Here is a 20,606-nt window from a genome sequence, read left to right on the forward strand (position 1 = left end):
CCGTAGTAATAACTCCAGGAGTTTCCGATTTGTGAGTCCTGTGAATAGAGCGGTTCTGGCTACCTGTTCATCCAAGTTTTCTATCTCCATCGTCACTTTGTTGAATCTTTTCAGAAACTCTTTGATCGATTCGTTCTTTCCCTGTTTGACGAAAACAAGGTTTCTTCCGTTTTCTTGACTCGTATCCCACTCTGAATCGCCCTATGAATTGGCGCGCCAATTCGTCAAAGTTCACGATCCTTCCCGAGGGGAGGTTAAAAAACCACTTTTGTGCCGCTCCAGTTAGAGATGAACCGAAAACCCTACATAAAATTTCATCAGAATTACCTGAAACTACCATGGTCTGTTGGTAATAGCCGATGTGAGCTGTTGGATCTTCGGAGCCATCGAACGTCGAGAAGGTAGGAAAACGGAAGTTATGGGGAAACCGATATCCCGCAATCGGCTCAGAAAAGGAGTTCTTCCGAATGACCGAGTAAATATCCTCGATTATTCTTCCCTTAGCCAATTGCCCTAACTTCTCATTGATGTTGGCCAATTCTTGACCAATCTGGGTCGGGTGATCTTCAGCAATACGATCACGACCTCGATTAACACGATCATCACGCGCTACTCGATCACGAACAGCCCGTCCTTCATGAACGTTTCTTCTGACAGTGGGTGAGTGAGTTCTTACCCCAGTATCCAACCTTGTATTTGAATCAGTTGTACTCTCTTGCGGTCTGTCGAACCGATTGCCTCGCCTTGGTTGATCATCAATCCTCCGAAGTCCTCGGTCTCCTTCACGGAAATTCTGATCAACATTCCGATCTTCAGCCATTCTTTGGTCACGTGGTATTTGATCACATGGCAATGAACGTCTCCCTGAATCGTGTTGATCAGGTTCTTGTGGTAAAACCACTCGTCTAGTGAGCAAGCGGAGTGCTTGGCTCACCTCCAAGAGTTGAATCTTTACCTGATCCAATTGATCTTGGATTGTATCAGGAGGAAGATTACGTCCTCCCCGGCCATCATCCACCTCGATAGGATTTTGGCTTTCCTGGGGAATATCTGGATTATTCACCCCAGGTATCTGAACACCAGAATTGCGTTGTGCAGCGGCTGTTGCGGCTGCTGATCTAGTCACCATGGCTTTTTCAAGTCGTTTCCCACAGACGGCGCCAAATGATGCGTCCAAAATCTGCTCAGCCCTTGGATCTCCACGTGATGTCCTGCAAAACGAAAGCGTCAGATGTGGCCCGACCGCTGGGGTCGGGAGTCCACCTCCGAAGGCTAAGTCGGTTGATGAACTTAATCACAAACGGCTCGCTAGAAGCACAGAGCTAATGAATGAAGAAACGGGAAAGGTGATCTAGATAGCGAGACGCCGATAGTTTGGATCTATCGGGATGTATCCGAACTCGAGTCTCGAGATAGTATTCTTTTTGATCGATTGATCCGTCCCTCACCTTGTATGGTAGTGAGGTTTATATAGAGTGTACCTTCGAATCTCCTTCGTTGGATGCACTCGAGCCTTCTTCGGGTAGTCGTTGGATCTTATCAATAAGATCCGTTGAGCGATAGACTTCTACTAGTTTGGGCTAGTAGAGGACTTCTGAGATAACCGTTAGGTTATGTGATAGTTATCCCTTTGATGATGATTATCCACAGCCGTCAATTTGAGTTTGTTGTCATCAGGGTGATTACCCTAATCCATAAGTAAGATTAGGGCACGCTTGCAGCAGAATAATCTTTCTTTTTCAGCAAACCATCTTCTGGTTCCGGTTCGCTCAGGAGCGATTCGGTTTTCTCCGTCTCGACCGGGGTCGAGGGTCGGACCAGGTATGAATCCGGTCTGATCATAAACTCTCCATATCAGTAAATAAGATTAAAAAATAAATTGCACTAGCACTCTAAAATGGAGTTTTTGAAGCACTGACATCCCACTTTATGTTTAAAAAATACATAGGTCATATTCTGTTGGAATGGTTAGCTATATCATCACAAAGACTATTATACCCTTCCAAGAAATCTTATTCTTATTTACCCAAAAAAGAAAAAAGAAGAGGCATTCTTCCGCCAAAGAAACTTATTTGATGAAGACAATGTTTCTAGATTTTTCATTTTTTACAATGTTTTTGGATTTTTTTTTTTTTCCTCATATTTTGGTAAGGACATTTTTAGAATTAAAGAAAAATAAATTGTGGGTTAACTGTTTCACTAACAAAATGGATTAATGTGTTTAATGAATTGGGATGCCTGTGTTTTTTAAACATAAATTTGGGTGTCAATGCTTTTTTGGTAAATCCGCGTCGCACACCTGGCTATGGTGGGTGAGTCTCCCAGCGATAATTTTTTGCATCCACAAGGATTCGATACCGGAACTTTGCTTAAGCGAACTAAGCTGCTTACCACTTAAACCAACCCCTGTTCGTTGGGGTGTCAATGCTTTACAGCCTCCATTTTGGGGTGCCAGTGCAATTTACTCCAACAGAAAAATATCTAAAAATAAACACCATGAAATAAAGAATAAAAAAGAAACAAGCGAAAACAGAGAGATTTAACATGCTCCATACACCAATGCAGCACAGCTATATCCACAGGCAAAGAGAAAAAACTTTTTAATTATGTGGAAGAAGTATAGAAGAAGATCTCATAACCAGTGGCTAAGAAACGAAGTTACAATAACTCTCATCCAAAACCCTAACGGAAATTTTCAAATCTCTTAATAATGAATAGAAAAACATAAGATACATAATATACACTCTGATTGGATAAATAGATTGACCCATCAGGTCAGATTGTATTGTTCCACGGGGCTACGCCTCTACACTCCCTATATAGATCAAGACCACTTGGGCCCACTTCCAACATAGATCTCCAAAAACCAGTCATTCACTAGAATATATCAGTGCGAGTCCATCTTTGAAAATCAAATAAAAGAATTCGAATCACAATAGAACAAAATAATTCCACAACAAAATTATGAGAATCAACTATTTCACACAAAAAAAACACGGAAAGACCTTGCGACTGCTGCAAATAAATATCCCCTGTTGAGAGCTGCAATTGTGAAACACCTCCCCTTTTGTCACCAAATTTCACGCAATTCTTCAACAAGTTAAACACTCTCAACAATCTTCTTTCCAAAACTCTAAATATTTTCACTGAAGAAATGCATCGGGAAAAAGATATTTTCGTGGATCCTTGGATGGTAGCTTGATCCGTGTTTCTGTTGTCATCTATCCATACTCGATCTTTTTGTTTGACAAAATAATTCATTTGTCGTGTTGCTAGTATTTCTGTGATTAACGAAGATCACAGCTTTTATGGGTTGATATCAAATTATGTGGGACTCGAAAAAAATTACGAATGGATTAACCAGAAAAGACAACCAGTTTGAATATTCTATTGTGCCAAACCAAAACTTGATTAATGTGTTATATGATAAGGAACAGCTGAGTGGATTAGGACTTAGGAGCCGAAAGGGTTTGCTCTATGGAGGAAAGCAATTTAGGAGCAAGATAGGTATGAATGGGTTCTGAAATTTTGAGTGACCTACTTGGTCATTATTGGAGGAGAAAACCCTTCTTTTTATTATAGCTTTTTTGCCAAGATTAAAAAAGAGAATTTTTTATTAGACTTCCTCATTCATGGTTTTAGTGCATCGTCTCAGAAATTAAGTATTATTGACATGGAAATTCATATAATGTTTAGGGGTGTAAATGAATAGCAGAAATTAGCTTTTGAATTCGCATTTGCATCCGTTTAGGGGTATTTGAATCTGTCTGATTACTAATAAGATGTGGATATGATATACTCCTTTCTTACCGATTATTATTCATCTGATTAAATTACTTATTTAAATTTATTTTTCTTAATTTTCTAAGTTTTTTACTTGTGATATATGACTATTTTTCTAAATTTTCTATTAAAAAAACTACCAAAGTTGCTAAATTCTTAAATTTCAAACCTAGCGCTCACAAATAACATGTTAAAGATGTAAACAAGTAGTCGAAAACTTATATTCAATTTGTATTCGTGCTTATTTAGAATAATCTACTTAAGAAAATAACTCCGATTATCATTCGAATCCAATTAAATCCGTCCGAACATAATAGGATCCGGATATCGTATTACCACTATCCGATCCAAATCCTGTCCGTTTACACCCCTAATGATGTTGTAGTTGGAATCCAAATATCTCCGTTGTTGCATCATCACCAAGTCCTTAAATTAGGGAATTAGTGAGGTTTTGTGTATTGGAGTTAATTGTTGTTGCGGATTGACTAACTGTGCTTCCCTTTAATGGTGTGTATAGTGTAACGTGTTCACTTTTTTAATACAAATAGCCTTCTAACAAAGCAACAAAAAAAAAAAAAAAAAAAAAACATGACGGCCGTATTAGATACAGTTATCCTTCTTTTCTTTTTCTTTTTTTATACTGAAAGAAAACTTAGTATTAAATAAGAGAATAAGTACACATACTAATAGCATCTATGACTTCTATTTTTCCTTGATGTTCTATGGAGGATATATATGCTATATAAATAAGTCATTCCTGGAATATGGTCTAGGTGAATTGTTTCAGACGAGATTTCATAATATTACAAAATATATTTATCAAAATTGGGACATAATCTATTGGCCATTTCGTGTGGTTTTGTGATAAAAGTAGATCAAGCACTTCCTTTTCATTGTTCCATATTTCTTCTACTTGTATGTTGTAAGCTATTGCATTTTCTATTCCATCCACCATTCCACTTAGAAGAGCCTCCACGATCTTTCCCTTCTTCAGTCCTCCTGCATTGAGATACCTTAGGTGTCCTTCCCAGAATAGTCTCACACTCCATCCAGTACTATATAATGTTGCATTATGTACCTCTGCACACATCAACATTGGTAAATAGCTTAAGTTAGTCATAGTTTTGCATAAACATGTGTGTGGTTTAAAAACCATCGTCTCTCTAGGTGTGGACCCTAAGGATTCTTTGTGTTGGATACATTTATCCTTCTATATCCTAAAAAATAGATTATTGCCCATTACCATCTTTGGTCTATACTAGGCAACTGATACGGTATCAACATGGTATCAATAACACTAAGTTTAAAAATTGATATGTACTACCCAATATGAGCGATATGAAATCAATACTTTGAATGATGTCCCACTAATAACACCAATTAATTTGTGGGAGAGAAACTATTGTATTTTGACTATTTTCTCGTTTGTAATTGTGGTTTGTTTTGTACGAGAGATATGTGGAAACCTGGGACTTTTGTAAATTTGTTGTTGTTAGGGTTGTTTTTCGTAAACTTAAAGTTCCTTCTAACTAGATAAAAAATAATTATTTTTTTATCCCATTTTTCGGCCGTTAGATGAATACTTGACAGGTGTTGAAAAGATGTAGTTACGTGTAGTTACGTAGACGATATCTGCACAACCACAAACAAAAATCCAAAAACATGAAAACAGATGTGATACAATTGCTAGGATTTCTTTGTAATAGGATTTCTTTGTAATAGTACTTTGTTGGGGGTGGGTGAGTGCAAGAAGTTCAGTGTGATAAATAAGTAACATATTTATAGAATTAAAAACGGATGTATCAGTATATCATATGATAGGCTATGCGATAACAAAGAATGGGACAAACAATAATGTTTGTCTATGATAGGTTAATTGAGCGGTTAACAACCCAAACTCTCATGGGGAGGTCTTGGGTTTGCACCCATCTAGCTGCACATATATTAGTAATATGCCCCCGAAAAAAAAAAAAGAAATCAGCTCGCCAGCTCTAAAAAGAAAAGAAAAGAAAAGAAAAGAATAATGTAAAGTAATGAGATGTTACCCAAAGGGATTCAAAATAACCATCAACTTCGACAAAAATCCTACCTTATTGATTGCTTCAACTTATAGTTTCATCCACCTCACGAGGGCAAATAAGCTACTTAAACTCTCTTTCATAAAATTGTATCCTTAATTAGAGGAAACTTAGCTAATGACGAATGATTTTGTAAGAAACATATCTTTGTTCATCAAAGATCAGAACGTGAAAGTATAAAAAAAAATTTCTACTAGAAAGTGGAAGTATAAACTATCTTAGTATTGTCATCTATTATATAAAAACTCCCCTAAGGATGTAGTCGTGGTGCGCGTAAGCTGGACCTGATGAACCTTAGATCCAAAAAAAAAAAACTATCTTAGTATTGTCATGTAAAATTTGTGATATCTAATGCTCAAGCTTTCCATGTTTACTAGAATATGGGGAAAGGTCATATTTATGTACCTTTACCCTTGTTTTAAAAGAAGTTATTGTAAGACATGAACCTATAAATAAGCATTTGTGGTCTTCATGTCTTAGGGTCAATTACATAAACTAGACTAATTAAAATAATGAGACCTAACAAGCAAATGCACAAATTTGTTTGGCTTTGAATGGGTTTCAAGAGTACCACGTATTTTAAAGGATCCAAGCAATTCAATATTGAACCAGTTAAAACCCATTACACCTAACAAATAATTTAATAAAGGATTCAATTCTTCATATCTATTTACCAAAAAAGAAAATTATTGATTTATATATATATATATATATATATATATATATATATATATATATATATATATATATATATATATATATATATATATATATATATATATATATATATATATATAAATCAATATATCATTTAAACTTTCAACCATTGCCTTAGTGGATACTGGTGCAACCTCCAATTGTATCAAAGAGGGACTTGTCCCTACTCAATATTATGAGAAAACCACCCATAGACTTTCTGGTGCCAATGGCCAAAGTCTAGGAGTCAATTATAAATTGTCAAATGTCCACATTTGCACCAATCAAATATGTTTCCGACAAGTCTTTATCCTTGTCAAAGATATCATCACCAATGTTATCCTAGGACAACCATTCCTAGAAATGATCAAACCCTTTACTATGTCTACCAAGGGGATTTCAACCAAAATCCAAGGAAAACAAATTTTCTTTGCTTTCTTACAAGAATCTCAAATAAACCAAATTAATCATATCCAAGCCAAAGAGCACCAGCTCCAATTTCTACAAAATGAAATCATCTACAAACTACAAACGTACAGAAGAACGTTTGTCTGAACCATTTATCCAAAAACAAATCCAACATTTCAAAAATATCTTTGAGAAGAAACTCTGTTCTGAATTTCCGGATGCCTTTTGGCATCGAAAGCAACACATTGTCAGACTGCCTTACATCAAAGGCTTTTCTGAAACTCAAATACCAACAAAGGCCCGTGCTGTCCAGATGACTCACGAGCTACAAGAAGCCTGTAGAAACGAAATCAATGATTTATTGCGAAAAAGGCTGATCTGCCCCAGTAAATCCCCCTGGAGTTGTGCAGCATTTTATGTCAATGGTCCGGCTGAACAAGAAAGAGGTACCCCTCGACTTGTTATCAATTATCAACCTTTGAATGAAGTACTCGAATGGATCCGGTACCCTATACCAAACAAAAAGAACCTCCTTCAAAAAATACATCAAGCAACCATCTTCTCCAAGTTTGATATGAAGTCTGGATTTTGGCAAATCCAGGTTCACGAACAAGATAGGTACAAGACCGCTTTTACTGTTCCCTTTGGTCATTACGAATGGAAGGTAATGCCCTTTGGCCTTAAAAATGCCCCAAGTGAATTTCAGAATATTATGAACAACATCCTCAATCCTTACCAACACTTCACTTTGGTCTACATCGATGATGTCCTCGTGTATTCCAAATCCATTGAAGAACATATCAAACATTTAAACAAATTCCATCAAATCATGAAAAATAACGGATTAGTCATTTCTCTAAGGAAAATGGAACTATTCCAAACAAAAATCCGATTTTTAGGCCACAACATTCACCAGGGAACCATTGTCCCCATTGACAGGTCTTTAGCCTTTGCCGACAAATTCCCTGATCTTATCCTTGACAAAACCCAACTGCAAAGGTTCTTAGGAGCCTTGAACTATGTCAGGGATTTCATCCCACAAATTGGATCCCATTGCGAGCCACTTTATTCTCGGCTCAAGAAAAATCCAACGCCGTGGTCACTAAACCACACCAAGGCTGTCCAAACCATCAATCACTTGGTCAAGACTATACCATGTCTTAGCCTCGCCAATTCTGACCTTCCCAAAGTCGTTGAAACAGATGCTTCTGAGCTAGGTTACGGAGGTATTCTCAAACAGACGGATCAAGGGAAAGAAGTACTTGTCCAATACACCTCTGGAGTTTGGAATCCGGCCCAAAAGAATTACAGTACTATTAAAAAAGAAATTTTATCCATTGTTTTATGCATTCAAAATTTTGAAACAGATTTACTTAATCAGAAATTTTTAGTTCGTGTTGATTGCAGTGCTGCAAAACAAGTATTGAAAAAAGATGTTCAAAACATTGCTTCAAAACAGATTTTTGCTCGTTGGCAAGCATTATTATCCAGCTTCGATTTTGACATTGAGCATATCAAAGGAGAATCCAATTCCATCCCTGACTTCCTAACCCGTGAATTCTTACAGGGATGCAAGACTACCAATTCTCCACCTTTCGATACCATCCAATAAATCCTCTCTTTAACCAGGGCTGTTTAACAATTATCTTTTCCCCATTCTTGAGAAATGTTAGCCATCGGACATCTTCGCAAATGGGCTCGTATCTATGAGACCCGTATTAATGAAACCTCCCAGGAAATCCAGCAAATCCTTCCAAGGACTGGTTGGCCCAATTTTGATCATGATAATTATCAACGTCTTGTTTCTGACCTCATCCGATGCCGTCGGCTCCTAAGCCAAACTCAGTACCAATTAAGGATGTATACTGCTTAACTCTTTATCATTCTAAATCTATGATCATGAAATACCTCATGACGAACAATCCTTCAGTTCTCCAGGATGTGAAGTTGGGAAACCGTTAACCATAACGGCATCAAAGAATGGTCCGTAAGCCGTGACGGTAATATCGGCACCCTTTTACTCAGGGTAAAATATGGGTTACCGTTACTATTCCGGCCCTGAATAGTCTGATATGTCCTGTCAGTAAAAAGGGCAACCGGTTCATCATTCTGGTTTAAGAATGGTCTAGCCAATATCCGACTTGGTCAAATAGGATAAAACCAACCAGCCAAAACCCGGCTCAGCCAAATTGGGTTAATCATTTTTGAACCAGACCAATAGGGAAAACAGTGTCTGTGACACATGGAATGCCCTGGAATGGTTCATCATCTATAATTTCTACATCCAACGGTGCAAGATGAAGATTTGCATCCAATGGTGTAAAGCAAGCTTATCTAATCAAGGCAACATCAAGGGTCAAGAATCAAGCCTCCAATCAGACGGTCAATGTTAAAAGGAATCTTATCCCACCAACCTTATCTTATCCTTATCCTTGAAGATTGCTAGCAATCCAAAAAGATTTAATCATGGCCATCAATCAAGATTTCAAGGAATCCAACGGATGTCCACCTTCTACAGGGACCCTCCTTCTTCTATAAATAGCAGAGTGCTCTCAAAGGAAAGGAGGTTGCTTTCTTTGCAAGATTAGAGAGTTCAGAGAAGTGATCCTTTAGGAATAGGATTTCTTCCCCCTTCCCCTCTTTGTATCATCTTGTAATGGTTGTAACAATGCTGTGTTTTCTATAACAACAATGTCCTTCACCACAAAAAATCCTAACATATCCCCTGGTGTATATATATATTTCTTAAAGAATGAGTAAAGTTAAAGGATCCTATCTGATAAAGTCAATAGGTAAAGGCTATAACAGTCAAGGACTGGGTAAAGGCCTCACAGAGAGCCGTGAAGGGCAGTAAGTGTAAGTCCCGTTCTACCGGCGAGGTTGCAGAGGTGCCAGATGAGTCTGTTTATGGAAGCCTCTCCTGACCTAAGGAGACAAGTACCATTAGTTTGGTTGGGTTACTCCTTGAAAATTAAAAAATTTTCACACTTGACTTTACATATCATTTAGACTTTGCATCAACTCATATAGAACTCAATAAGAGTTGAGATCTGGTTGAAAGCAGACAAAAATGTATCCCTTGGCCCAAAAGGAAATGCAGAAAGCATCCCTGCTTTGCAGTGCCACTTCCAGAGCGAGCTTGGTTATAAGTCTCGGTGGGTACGATGTAAGTATGCAGGAGCCCTGTAGGCCTTGTGTTTTGCGTCTGTTTGTCTCAGATATACTGGTCAAAATACTCTGAGAGTATAGGTCATATTTTATATATATATATATATATATATATATATATGCAAGAGAGGAGAGCAAGATGGGAAGAGCACTTCACATAAGGGTGCCTCTTCTTTACTAGTCACTCCTATTTATAAGTAAAGTGAAGGCACTATGTCCTATTACACTTGTCAAAAGTAAAAACAAAGCATTCATCTACTATTACACTTGTCTAACATCTAGTCAAAGTAAAGATAAAGGACTAAAGTACATTTTTTAGGATACCATAATACCTTTAGCCTTTTTATCTATTTACATATTTGTCCTCTGAGGTGTCACTTTAATTATTTGAAGAAATGATCCCATATATATATATAAATTGAACCTAAACCCATGTGGTAAACAACTAATATCCCATTAAAAGTATTCCTTATATGGGCTAATACATCTCTAAGTATGTCTAGGGAGTAGGGAGTAAGGCTCAAGTATCTACATGGATATTTAAGGATAGATTTTTACATTTTATGAGAATTAGTAAAATACGTAAGCGGATGCATGTGTAATCCAAGATCAAGTCTAATTTAGATTGTTGGTTCTAAGATCAAAGAAGTGGGAAACAAAAGATTTGCAGCAAATCTTATCATTGCATTGATTTGTAGGAGAAGTTTTACGGATTTGTCTTCAAAATAATTAAAAATGTCATTAACACATACATTTTAATTCAAGAAAAGGAATACAAAGGACTGTGAGTTGGATGTTCTTTCAAATTCTATTTGAAAAATGCACAAAATCTTCAAAGAAAAAATTTGATGCAAAGAAGTGTGAGAGTGGCAATTTCAGATGTCTTTTCAATGTTATACAATGTTAATTATCAAATATATGTTATACTTCAATTACAAATATACACATTAATGATATCTAATTAGAAAATGAGATTGAGAGTATTTTAGGGGTATCCATTTTCCTGTAGCATTTTTTTTTTTTAATAAGATTTTTTTTCTTTAATTCATGCTTTTATAATAATAGCATGATAGTATAACATAATATAAAAACAACCACTAAAGTGACAAGCAATTTAAACTTGTGTACTTGTGTTGTTGGGGCATCACTGTAAGAACATTTCATCATGTTCAAAAGTCAGTCTTATACAGGGTTGGATTATCTCTCTGGAGTATTATCTCAATGAGTGATAGGATTCAATGATGTCAAATATTTTAACCCAAAGGTTAAAATAAATCCAATGAATACCCTTGAATTAGAATATTTATACGTGGCTGATTCGTATCACATTGGGAAATTTCTTCAAGGAAAACCAAATCCATCTTATACCCTATATAAAGCATGGTTCTAATATCTCAAAAGTTAGTATTATCTAGATAGATGGCTTGCATTCCAATTCATCAACATATTAGGAAACCCAAATGAACTCTCCACAAGGGGAGAGAAGTCGCTCCTCCAACATGGGATCCCACCCTCAATAAGAGACTCCCTCCTCTCTTGACTTATTCAAAGTAAGACCCATACTGAGATCTCATTTGAAGAACCACTAGATAGATACATGGAGAGGATCTAAACCCCATATTAGGTGATGTTTCACTTCCTATCATTTAGAGTATGAATAAACATTCCAACTAAAAAATGGGGACAGGAAAGAATAATAATGAGAGTAGATGGATGTTAACACTAACACATATCCATAAATGAACATAGCAATCTACTCGTTGTCCTAAAGATGGTTATGTAAAATGCGAGTAGTTAAGAAATATTAATCCGTAAGAGAAGTTTATACGTAGAACTGTAAGAATCAAACGACAATTCTACCTCTATGAAAGATGATAATAGTTGCACTTCTATGGGCTCTTCGCATGCTCCTCCACATAGAGCTCTTGCCCATAAAAAAATTTTGCTCTGTTTTTTTTGGTGATTACAAATTTTTTTTTTACACAAAAAGCCTATTGTCCCTCCTACTGGTTTCACGTTAAGTACATGGTAAAGTTACTAATATTTCAGCAAGGATCCAATATGGTTGTGATCATCACTTTCTACACGAAACTGCAACTGCATGCGAACACCATAATGGACAAAAAAAGCTACACCCGTGAAACACTTAATTTGCTTTTGGTTATTTCTAGTTTCAGACCTCAGTGATGGTCCCCATAACTATTATACGAAATGATAAAGACTATTTAGAGAAAAAGGGAAGGAGTGAAGAACCTATCTACTCACTATCTTTTAATTTTATAGCTTTGAAAATTAAAAGAGAACCCATAATTTCCTCAAATGAAATTCCAATTTTTTCTCCTTTCTGGTTGTTCCAGAAATCTTTTCTGACTTCCCATATCTAATAAATACAAACTCGAGCAGTAGTAAGAGAATAAAGATAGTTCTGACCACTGAGCAAATTGAGTTCAATAAATTACTTGGGTAGGAGCAAAGATTATTAGTTATCAACAGAGTAAAGAAGATACAGTGTTTGGATAACAAAATGAAGATCTAGGGGAGAAGTTAAGTGTTCATGGAGGAAAGCTTCAAAGAACAGGTGAGAATATTGAACAATTCCTATTGATTTTTGTGTTTCCAAAGAAAAAGAATCTCTGGTATGTATGTGGTAATGTTGGTAAACAATTAAAAACCCTGTTTCACCATTGAAACTTGCAGAGAAGTTGTAGTTTCCAAGCAGAAATTCTTACAATTCTGACAGTTTTGTTTTTCTTTTGAAAATTACAAGAAGATTTTCTTTTCCCTTGCAGAAACCTGTAGTTCTGAATTGAATCTGTGTAGGTCTCTTGTCTGTCATTGTACAGGACAATGTAAAGAAGCAGCAAGCAGCAGATAAACCTGCTCTACAGACAGAGAATCACATCTCTTATGTAGCAGAGAGACCCAGTTCAATTTTTATTGGCTTTCTCGTCCTATTCTATATTGAAGGTACACAAAAAATTCTGCTTTCCTCAGTGATCAAAGCAAAGCAGAGAAAGAGACTTGAAATCGGTTACAAAGACTAAAAACGATCACCAGAGTAAAAATTATCAAGCAAAATCATGTTACCTGAAAGCGAAAATCTCATCCGCTCATCATCAGTCTTTGCCTTATTAGCCATGGCTATGTTATTGATGGTGTTCACAGCAGAGTCTCGTTATCTCAGGCCATCTGATCACGGACTTGTGCACCAAAGCAATCTGACAGGTGTGAAGTCGCCGGAAATGAAGTCATTCTTTGGAGCTGCAATGGAGCTACCGCAGGCGAAGAACTCAAGCAAACCATGGTGGAGGAATACTGGAGCTCCGGTGATACTCGGAAGAGAAAATAGCAGGAGGGATCGAATGAGAAAAGTGTTATTGATTTCCAGCTTAGTATGTGGTGTTGGTGGTGTAGTCTTGATGGTTGCAACTGCTTTCATTTACTTCTTTCATCGCCAGAGATCATCATCTTCTTGCAAACAAAATGTGGTTCAAAGGGATGGTTAGATTATTCCACCGTTAATCAATGTTGTTCTATCTGTTCTTGAGGAAATTTACAATTATTTTGAATTATTGTTTGTAAAAATAAATGTTCTCACTCATATGTAGCCTATGTTTGACACAATGTGCACAGAACCTGAGCATTTAAGATTTGTTTCAGCTCCTTTGTGAAGCGATCTGGGTTTGGCTTCTACAAGATTGAGTGATCACATCTCTCTGCCTCCAAAATTGATCCATCAGGTCTTGATTAGAAGTGAGAAAGCATTTTCCATAGATGTCATTCTGAAGCTTATTAGCCTGATAAACTGAGGACGGATCAACATTCCAAGCTAAAAATGAGTCGACTGCAAGTGCTCTTTGAATAGAATGACAATTTAAATGAGTTTGGGTGGTAAAAAATTAAAGAAAGGAACTACCTTTGGCACAAAAGTTCCAGAATACATCTAGTGCAAATTCTGTGAATCCATTCCCTACAAGATAAGTTGCACATCAGCAGGAGTAAACCAAGCAATATAAGATAAGCAGCTATACAAGCATTAAAAGATCAATGATCACCATCTCCAATTGAACAAATTTTAAATGAAAGCTGACCACCAAGGAACCAAGCATCAAGTAGCATCTCAACACTACGTGGGGAGACTAGCCATTCAAATATCAGATTCAAGGAGAGGCAAAAAGTCATCGGAAAAGGTACACTAGATGCCCAAGAAATGAGTACTTTGTTTTCACTTCAAGTTCTTACAAGCTTTAAACAAGTAATTAGTGTACTTAACTGATAAGTCACTCGAATTTTAAATCAGATTTTAAGAGGCGAAGGCTAGTAAGAAGATTTCTCTAATTCTTCTCATAAAATTTCGACAGAAGAGAATCTAATGGGAGTACCAAACATGCCCAGTGTGCCTAAAATCAGAAAAAGGCAAGAACTAAAAACAACTTATCAAGATACAGAAAGAGGAAGGCCTATTACCTTCGCCTTTTCACATTCTGAGTTCAGTGGGAACAGCACTCTCCACAGGTTTCATCTAGACACTGACCTGCTAAAAGTTTGGTTTCTGCATAAGTGCTTATGGTAAACGAAAAATGGAAAAATGATATACCTTCATAATATTCTCTTCTTTCCTCAAATGTGCAAATACTGTTCGTCAATATACATGACAAACTTAAGGATATCTGCTTAGAATCTTCTTTAAATTCTCCTGAATACTCAAGTATGTTTTTCCTTTTTATGAAAGAAAAGCTATATTCGACAAAGAGATCATGCAAAGAGTGTACTGTAATAACAAAATTCACAATACTCCTCTGGAGTTGCAGAGAGAAAGCAAAACATCTAAATGAGGAATAACTTTTAGACACAGAATCCACAGTAGCTTTCAGAATGTTCAAAAAATCAGAAACCAGATGAATGGGCCAGTCTGTGTCAATTAATGACATCTTGCTTACTGCACCAAATCTCCTTGATTTGACAATTAAGACAATGGATATGATCAAACCCTTGGATATCTGAATATATCAGCCTCTGTGGAATTCTCAGATGACAAGAAATCAATACATATGAAAAAAATGTACTATAAACCCAACACAACTGTTACAAGAAGAGATAATAAGATCCTGCATAAATCAGTATAGTATGTCAAACAGAGGCTAAGAATAAAGTATCACATGGTTTCAATCTTAAAAAGCAATCCTGAATATTCATATCATAGAAAGAAAAACGCAAAGAGAGATTAATGTGTAGATCATACTATCACCGTCTAAAATTTCTTTCAACTCTATCTATTCTATTAAATAATTTCTGGCCCATCAACAAAGATACACAGAGGGAATAAAAGTGACTCTGTTTTCTGAATTCTTTCTACTTCGTAAAAAAATATTTTCCCCTTTCCAGAGAGGTCTTCTGGAATTCTCTCTTTGTGAGGTAGGATATGGACTCTAATGAAGTGTGATGGAGTCCATACTAAAATCTAGTAAATTATTAGAACATGCAAAATTAACCAGAAGTAATAATACAAAGTCAAGAAAGTTCACAACCATCACACATCAGATTGCAGAACACATAAAAATTGAACTTGAATAAAGTGAAATGTACATAAATCCATCACCAACTAAACAAACATATCTGCAAGAAAAGAAAATTTTTGCTGTTTCATACAATAACAACTCAGCCTTATCCCAACTCATTTGTTGGTATTTCATAGCAGAAGACAAACACATTTCAACCAAAGACACAATAACTTGAAAGAGAGGTCCAAGAGATTGAAACTTCATGATGTCTAGAAACCAAGGATTTTGTCAACTACAAACCATAATATGCTTCTTTCTCAGGGAAATATGAGGAAATATAAAGAGCCAACTACAAAGGCCAAGAACTATTTGAAGGCCAGTTATAGCAAAATCCAAGGAGCCCAACTAAGATCTATGCTTGGGGATATTACTGAAATCAGAAACCTCCTGAGCAAAGCTAAAATCAGCAGCCTTTCACCACACGCTGCTGTAGTCAGAAAATTATTGAAACCAGAAACTTCTTGAGCAAAGCTGAAATCAGTAGGCAACCTTCCACCAAATGCTGCTGCAGTCAAAGAAAATTAACAAGGTTAGATTTTAAGGTGCAGAAAGAAGTAAATGATAAAATTAAAAAAGAATTAAAAATATATAAAGAGGTAAGACCAAAAAGGTGAATAATATTACAAGGGTATTTCTTGAGAAAGCAGACCCTCAAACACAGGCAGTGATTCCCTTCTAGGGTTATTTTCTGATGACATATGCAGATCCAAGTTCACTATGGCAGAATATAAAGCCACAAAAGACAAAGGAAAAAGAGAGGATAAAATTGAAAATATTGATGACCTTGAGAATGTTGGAATACTTACCCAACCACAGTATAGGCTATGAAACCGCACATCTGAAATAAGTGATTGGGCAAGCTTTTCCTTCTTGCTGGCATCTTTTAGTCAGTTCAGCATTGCACCATGTCATTAGAATAGGTCAAAGGCAGGTGACGGAGCCCCACTTTTGGTAAAGGCATGAGTTTTATTTACTGTCGGCGATTATCCATGGACAACCTCGGAAAGGACCTCAACTCATCAAGTCCTAGCAGGTGGAAAGATTCAAGTCCTGAGGGTGGATATTCTACTTCAGCATCAGAAAGCAACAGTGAGAGTTGTGGACAATGGTCAATCTCAAATGTTTTCAGTGAGGTACTTTTGCACAACCCCTTTGGCAGTGGTTTAAGCATTTCACAATAAGAGATCTTTAAATCTTCAAGTATGGATAAAATTAGGCATTCATCTGGGAACACCACCTCCAGTTGAGAACAATGTGAAATACTGATTCTCTGCAATGAGCTAAATCTGTACAGATCTTCAGCCAATGATCTAATACTATCACAATTGCTAATCTGCAATTCTTTAAGAGATGTATTTAGTCCACAGTCCAATGATGTTAAACTATGGCAAGATGTGATATCAAAATTCAACCCTTCAGCACTAGGGAGAAGTCGAGGTAGTCTCCTCAGCCTGGGGCAACCACTGATATGAAAACTTTGGAGGCAAGGGAATTCACCATCTTCTGCTTCACACCAGTCCTCTAGACTATGCATATCACTAAATGTCAAGTATTTCAGCTTTTGAAACCCCTTCATACCATCAGTGCCACCATAGAACTCAACATTCAGTTGTTTGGTTTTATTTTTCCTCGAGCATGATATCTTGAGTGTTTCTAAACAAGGCAGCTGTCCTAAAGGTGGAAGTGACTTACCCTCAACTCTATAAAGTTTCACTGTGACTAGTTTGTTGTATCTAATTATATTTGTTGTCAGCCAAGTTGGATAGCATAAACCAGGGAAGTCTATAATTTCAAGAACCTTCAACCCTCTGTGAGGTTCTAGTGACTCGAGTACACCTTCCCAGTGCTCAGAGTGAGAAAGTACATCTTCCCAAGATCTGTAACATGGATGCTTCCATTCATTAAAACATAAATTATATGGTTTCTCCCTCCTAGAACAACCCCATTCCAGCCATAACTTGTTGATTTTCTGCTTGTTCTTTAGAGAAGCATCATTGGCTTCTTTGACATCTATTAGAAACTCCAGACTTTCTATGGCAAGGGTTCCTTCAAGATTCACCAATTCATTTAGTTCACTTACACCATGGCCTACTTCTAGGCCTACATGGAAAAAGGGGATCTCTTTAAGAAATTTCAATTTTCCCATTCTTTTTGGCCTCCTTTCAACATCCCACCATTTGTCCTCCATCCGTAGGCGGTGGAGATTGACTAGGTTGGATATGTCTTCAGGTAACTCAGTAAGATTTCTGCAATTAACTATATCCAATACCTGCAAATTGTGGAGTGTACATATTGAATCAGGTAACTTTTCTATTGTATCACTGCTGATACGAAAGAATCTTAGATGCTTCAGGCTGCCAATGGTGTAGGGCAAAGAGTCGATCCAAAAAGCATCAAGAACCAAAACACGTAAACATTTGAACTCTGCAATCAATATATTAAGTATCAAATTTCCTTGCAAGTTTGCTCTTTCACTTATAAATAGAAATGAGGATAAATTCCTGAATCTATAAGATCTATTTTCCACTAGATCAAGGTCAACATTGGCCAAAAACATATGCCTAACATTTTCATTGATGTGATAAGCAACATTGTCGTCCGGTCTGAAATACACTCCAGCTGAAACTAAGCATGCTAAATCATGCATGAGATTATGCATCATATATCCATCACCTGACCTTGAGCGGAAGAAAGATCTATGCATCAAATCCTCAAAATATTGGCGTCCAATGTCTTCCATCTTATCTAATTGTTTAGTCTGGACAAAGCCTCCTGCAACCCAGAGTGAAACTAAAGTTTCCTTTGTAAATTCGGAGTCTTTTGGAAATAAAGAACAGTATGTAAAACATTGTTTTAGATGTGGTGGGAGGTGGTGATAACTCAAACTTAGAGCTAGCAAAATATCATCATTTACGATGTCCCACATCTCACTTTCCAACAAAAATTGCCATTGATCCTCGTCTTCTTTGCCTTGAAGAAGCCTTGCAAGCATATTAATTGCCAAGGGCAACCCATCACACTTTTTCAAAATTTCATTGCTAATGGCTTCCAAGCTTGAGTTTGCATTCATATTTGGGTCACTAAAAGCACGATCTTTGAACAATGACCTGGCATCTTCATCAGATAAAGATCTCAGATGATGAGTGGCAACCGCACTCGAGGCAAACGAAACTTTATCACTCCTAGTGGTTACTAAAATTCTACTTCCTTTACTTGCAGCACTAAAAGGAAAGAACAGCTTCTCCCAATCAGCATGCTTCTCATTCCAGACATTGTCCAGCACAATTAGAACTCTCTTCCCTCTTAGGGCATCTTCAAGGTCATGCTGAAGTGGGTCTATCTGCTCAAAATGAGAGAATGATCGCCAAGCTACTGAAGTAAGGATTTCCTCACTTAGTCTGACAACATCAAACTGGTCAGAAACAGAGATCCACACTCTAACTTCAAAATGATGTACTACACCATTGTGATTGTATAGAAGCTGAGCAAGTGTTGTCTTGCCCATTCCCCCCATAGCAACAATGGAAACCACAGAAAAATTACTCTTTCCGTCATACTTATCAGACAACAATGTGTCCGATACATCGCGTAAATCAGCTTCTCTTCCAAACACGCAATCTTGATTAACTATGGAACCAACCACATGGCTCATGTTTCTGGAGGGTAAAGGTTGCATTCTAGTGAACATTTCATGCTGTCTCAATTCAGTCTGTACATGAAAGTAATGTTTTTCAAGTTTCTCTTCAATCGCAATTAAATCTTCACTAATTTCAGTTATGAAAGGACCAATATCTTTCCGACCTAGCATATGATTCTCATTTAAAGAAAAGGAAAGGTAAGAGGGCACCTGATTAATCTTGTTTTTGCTTTGGATTCTGTTATCTCGTAGCTTCCTTATCTCTGTGAGAAACTCATCAAGCACATCATCAATGTAGTAAGCCTTACTTCTAAGATCTTCGAGGTAGTGTTTCACGAGCTCATCTTTGCTTTGATTTTTCTCCAACAATTCAAGAATTGTTTTGATTCTCTCCATGGTGCAATTTAGCTTTCTCAACTCTCTCTCCACACACCAAATTGATCCGAAGTCCCGTATCAGCAAAGGGTCTTCTAATTTATTCAGAATTGCCAGAACCATAGGAGAGACAATGATATCAGTTCTTTTGACCCTATTTGCCATTCCTTCTTGAACTTCTTGAATTCTTCCACTATCTTCAATAGAAGAACAGAAAAAAAAAATGAAGTAAACATGAATCTCAAAGTTCTTTATTTTGGAGTGATTCGACGACCTTGACACCGACCAAAAAGTTGAAATTTCCACACCCGAATGATAAACAGACGTGTGTCCTCCATCAACCCACTGGTCCCGCCCATCTTCATGTCTGTTTCCATCAGAGCTAATCCCCTAATACCAAAAATTATGAAATTACTTTTATTAAGTTTGAAATTGGAAAGGGTTTTCGTTTTTGTTTTTTGGTAAATCATTGGAAGGGGTTTTTAATATTGAAGGGAAGAAACAAAATCACAGAATAGTCAAGAAGAAGACGAGTAAGAAGAAGTGGTCATGAAACGGTGCCATTATTGATCAAAACTCAACACAGTTGTTGACGATTCGAACATGGCTTCTCAGTCAAAGTTCTTAAGTTCCTGTATTGCCCATCATTGATCTAAGCTTTCCTCTGTCTTTTCCTAATTCATCAAACCGGTATGACTTTCTATCCTGTTCAATTGTGGCGATCCGTCGTATTTAGCACTGATCTGTAGCAGTAGATTCAGAACCAATATCAAAGGTGTCAAAGTCTTATAATTGTTTCTTTAAACCAATGTGATCAAATCCAGTTCTTGGTGCGGATTATTAACGAGATAAAACAATGTTAGAAATGGTTCTAGGGGATGGGGAGTTGAGCCTGTTAAC

The 20,606-nt window shown here is 36.9% G+C and overlaps 1 protein-coding gene across 5 annotated transcripts; it reads right to left on the bottom strand.

The window, feature by feature from the left end:
• Positions 1–13,359: 13,359 nt before the first annotated feature.
• LOC149005384 (putative disease resistance protein RGA3) lies at positions 13,360–20,013 on the bottom strand. 5 transcript variants are annotated; one of them, XM_089168891.1, is made up of 5 exons: positions 19,542–19,934; positions 16,319–19,403; positions 14,601–16,199; positions 14,050–14,103; positions 13,360–13,938 (listed from the first exon to the last, which is right to left on the bottom strand). In XM_089168891.1, the coding sequence occupies exons 1-2, from the start codon at positions 19,869–19,871 to the stop codon at positions 16,665–16,667; spliced, it is 3,069 nt and encodes a 1,022-aa protein (XP_089025017.1). In that variant the 5' UTR covers positions 19,872–19,934; the 3' UTR covers positions 13,360–13,938; positions 14,050–14,103; positions 14,601–16,199; positions 16,319–16,664. The 5 variants fall into 5 exon arrangements, 4 of the variants coding, with proteins under 4 accessions (XP_089025017.1, XP_089025019.1, XP_089025015.1 ...); XR_016175605.1 differs by lacking the exon at positions 16,319–19,403 and having other exon boundaries at positions 19,542–19,626; XM_089168893.1 differs by having other exon boundaries at positions 16,319–20,013.
• Positions 20,014–20,606: the final 593 nt, after the last annotated feature.

The sequence above is a fragment of the Hakea prostrata genome, chromosome 9, assembly GCF_041222555.1.
Source record: "Hakea prostrata isolate BN-2017 chromosome 9, UWA_Hpros_2, whole genome shotgun sequence".
Taxonomy (NCBI): Eukaryota; Viridiplantae; Streptophyta; class Magnoliopsida; order Proteales; family Proteaceae; genus Hakea; species Hakea prostrata.

What these genes read in the sequence shown, in the direction of transcription:
- LOC149005384 (XM_089168893.1), bottom strand. Translation starts at nt 19,871, where the DNA reads ATGGCAAATAGGGTCAAAAGAACTGATATCATTGTCTCTCCTATGGTT.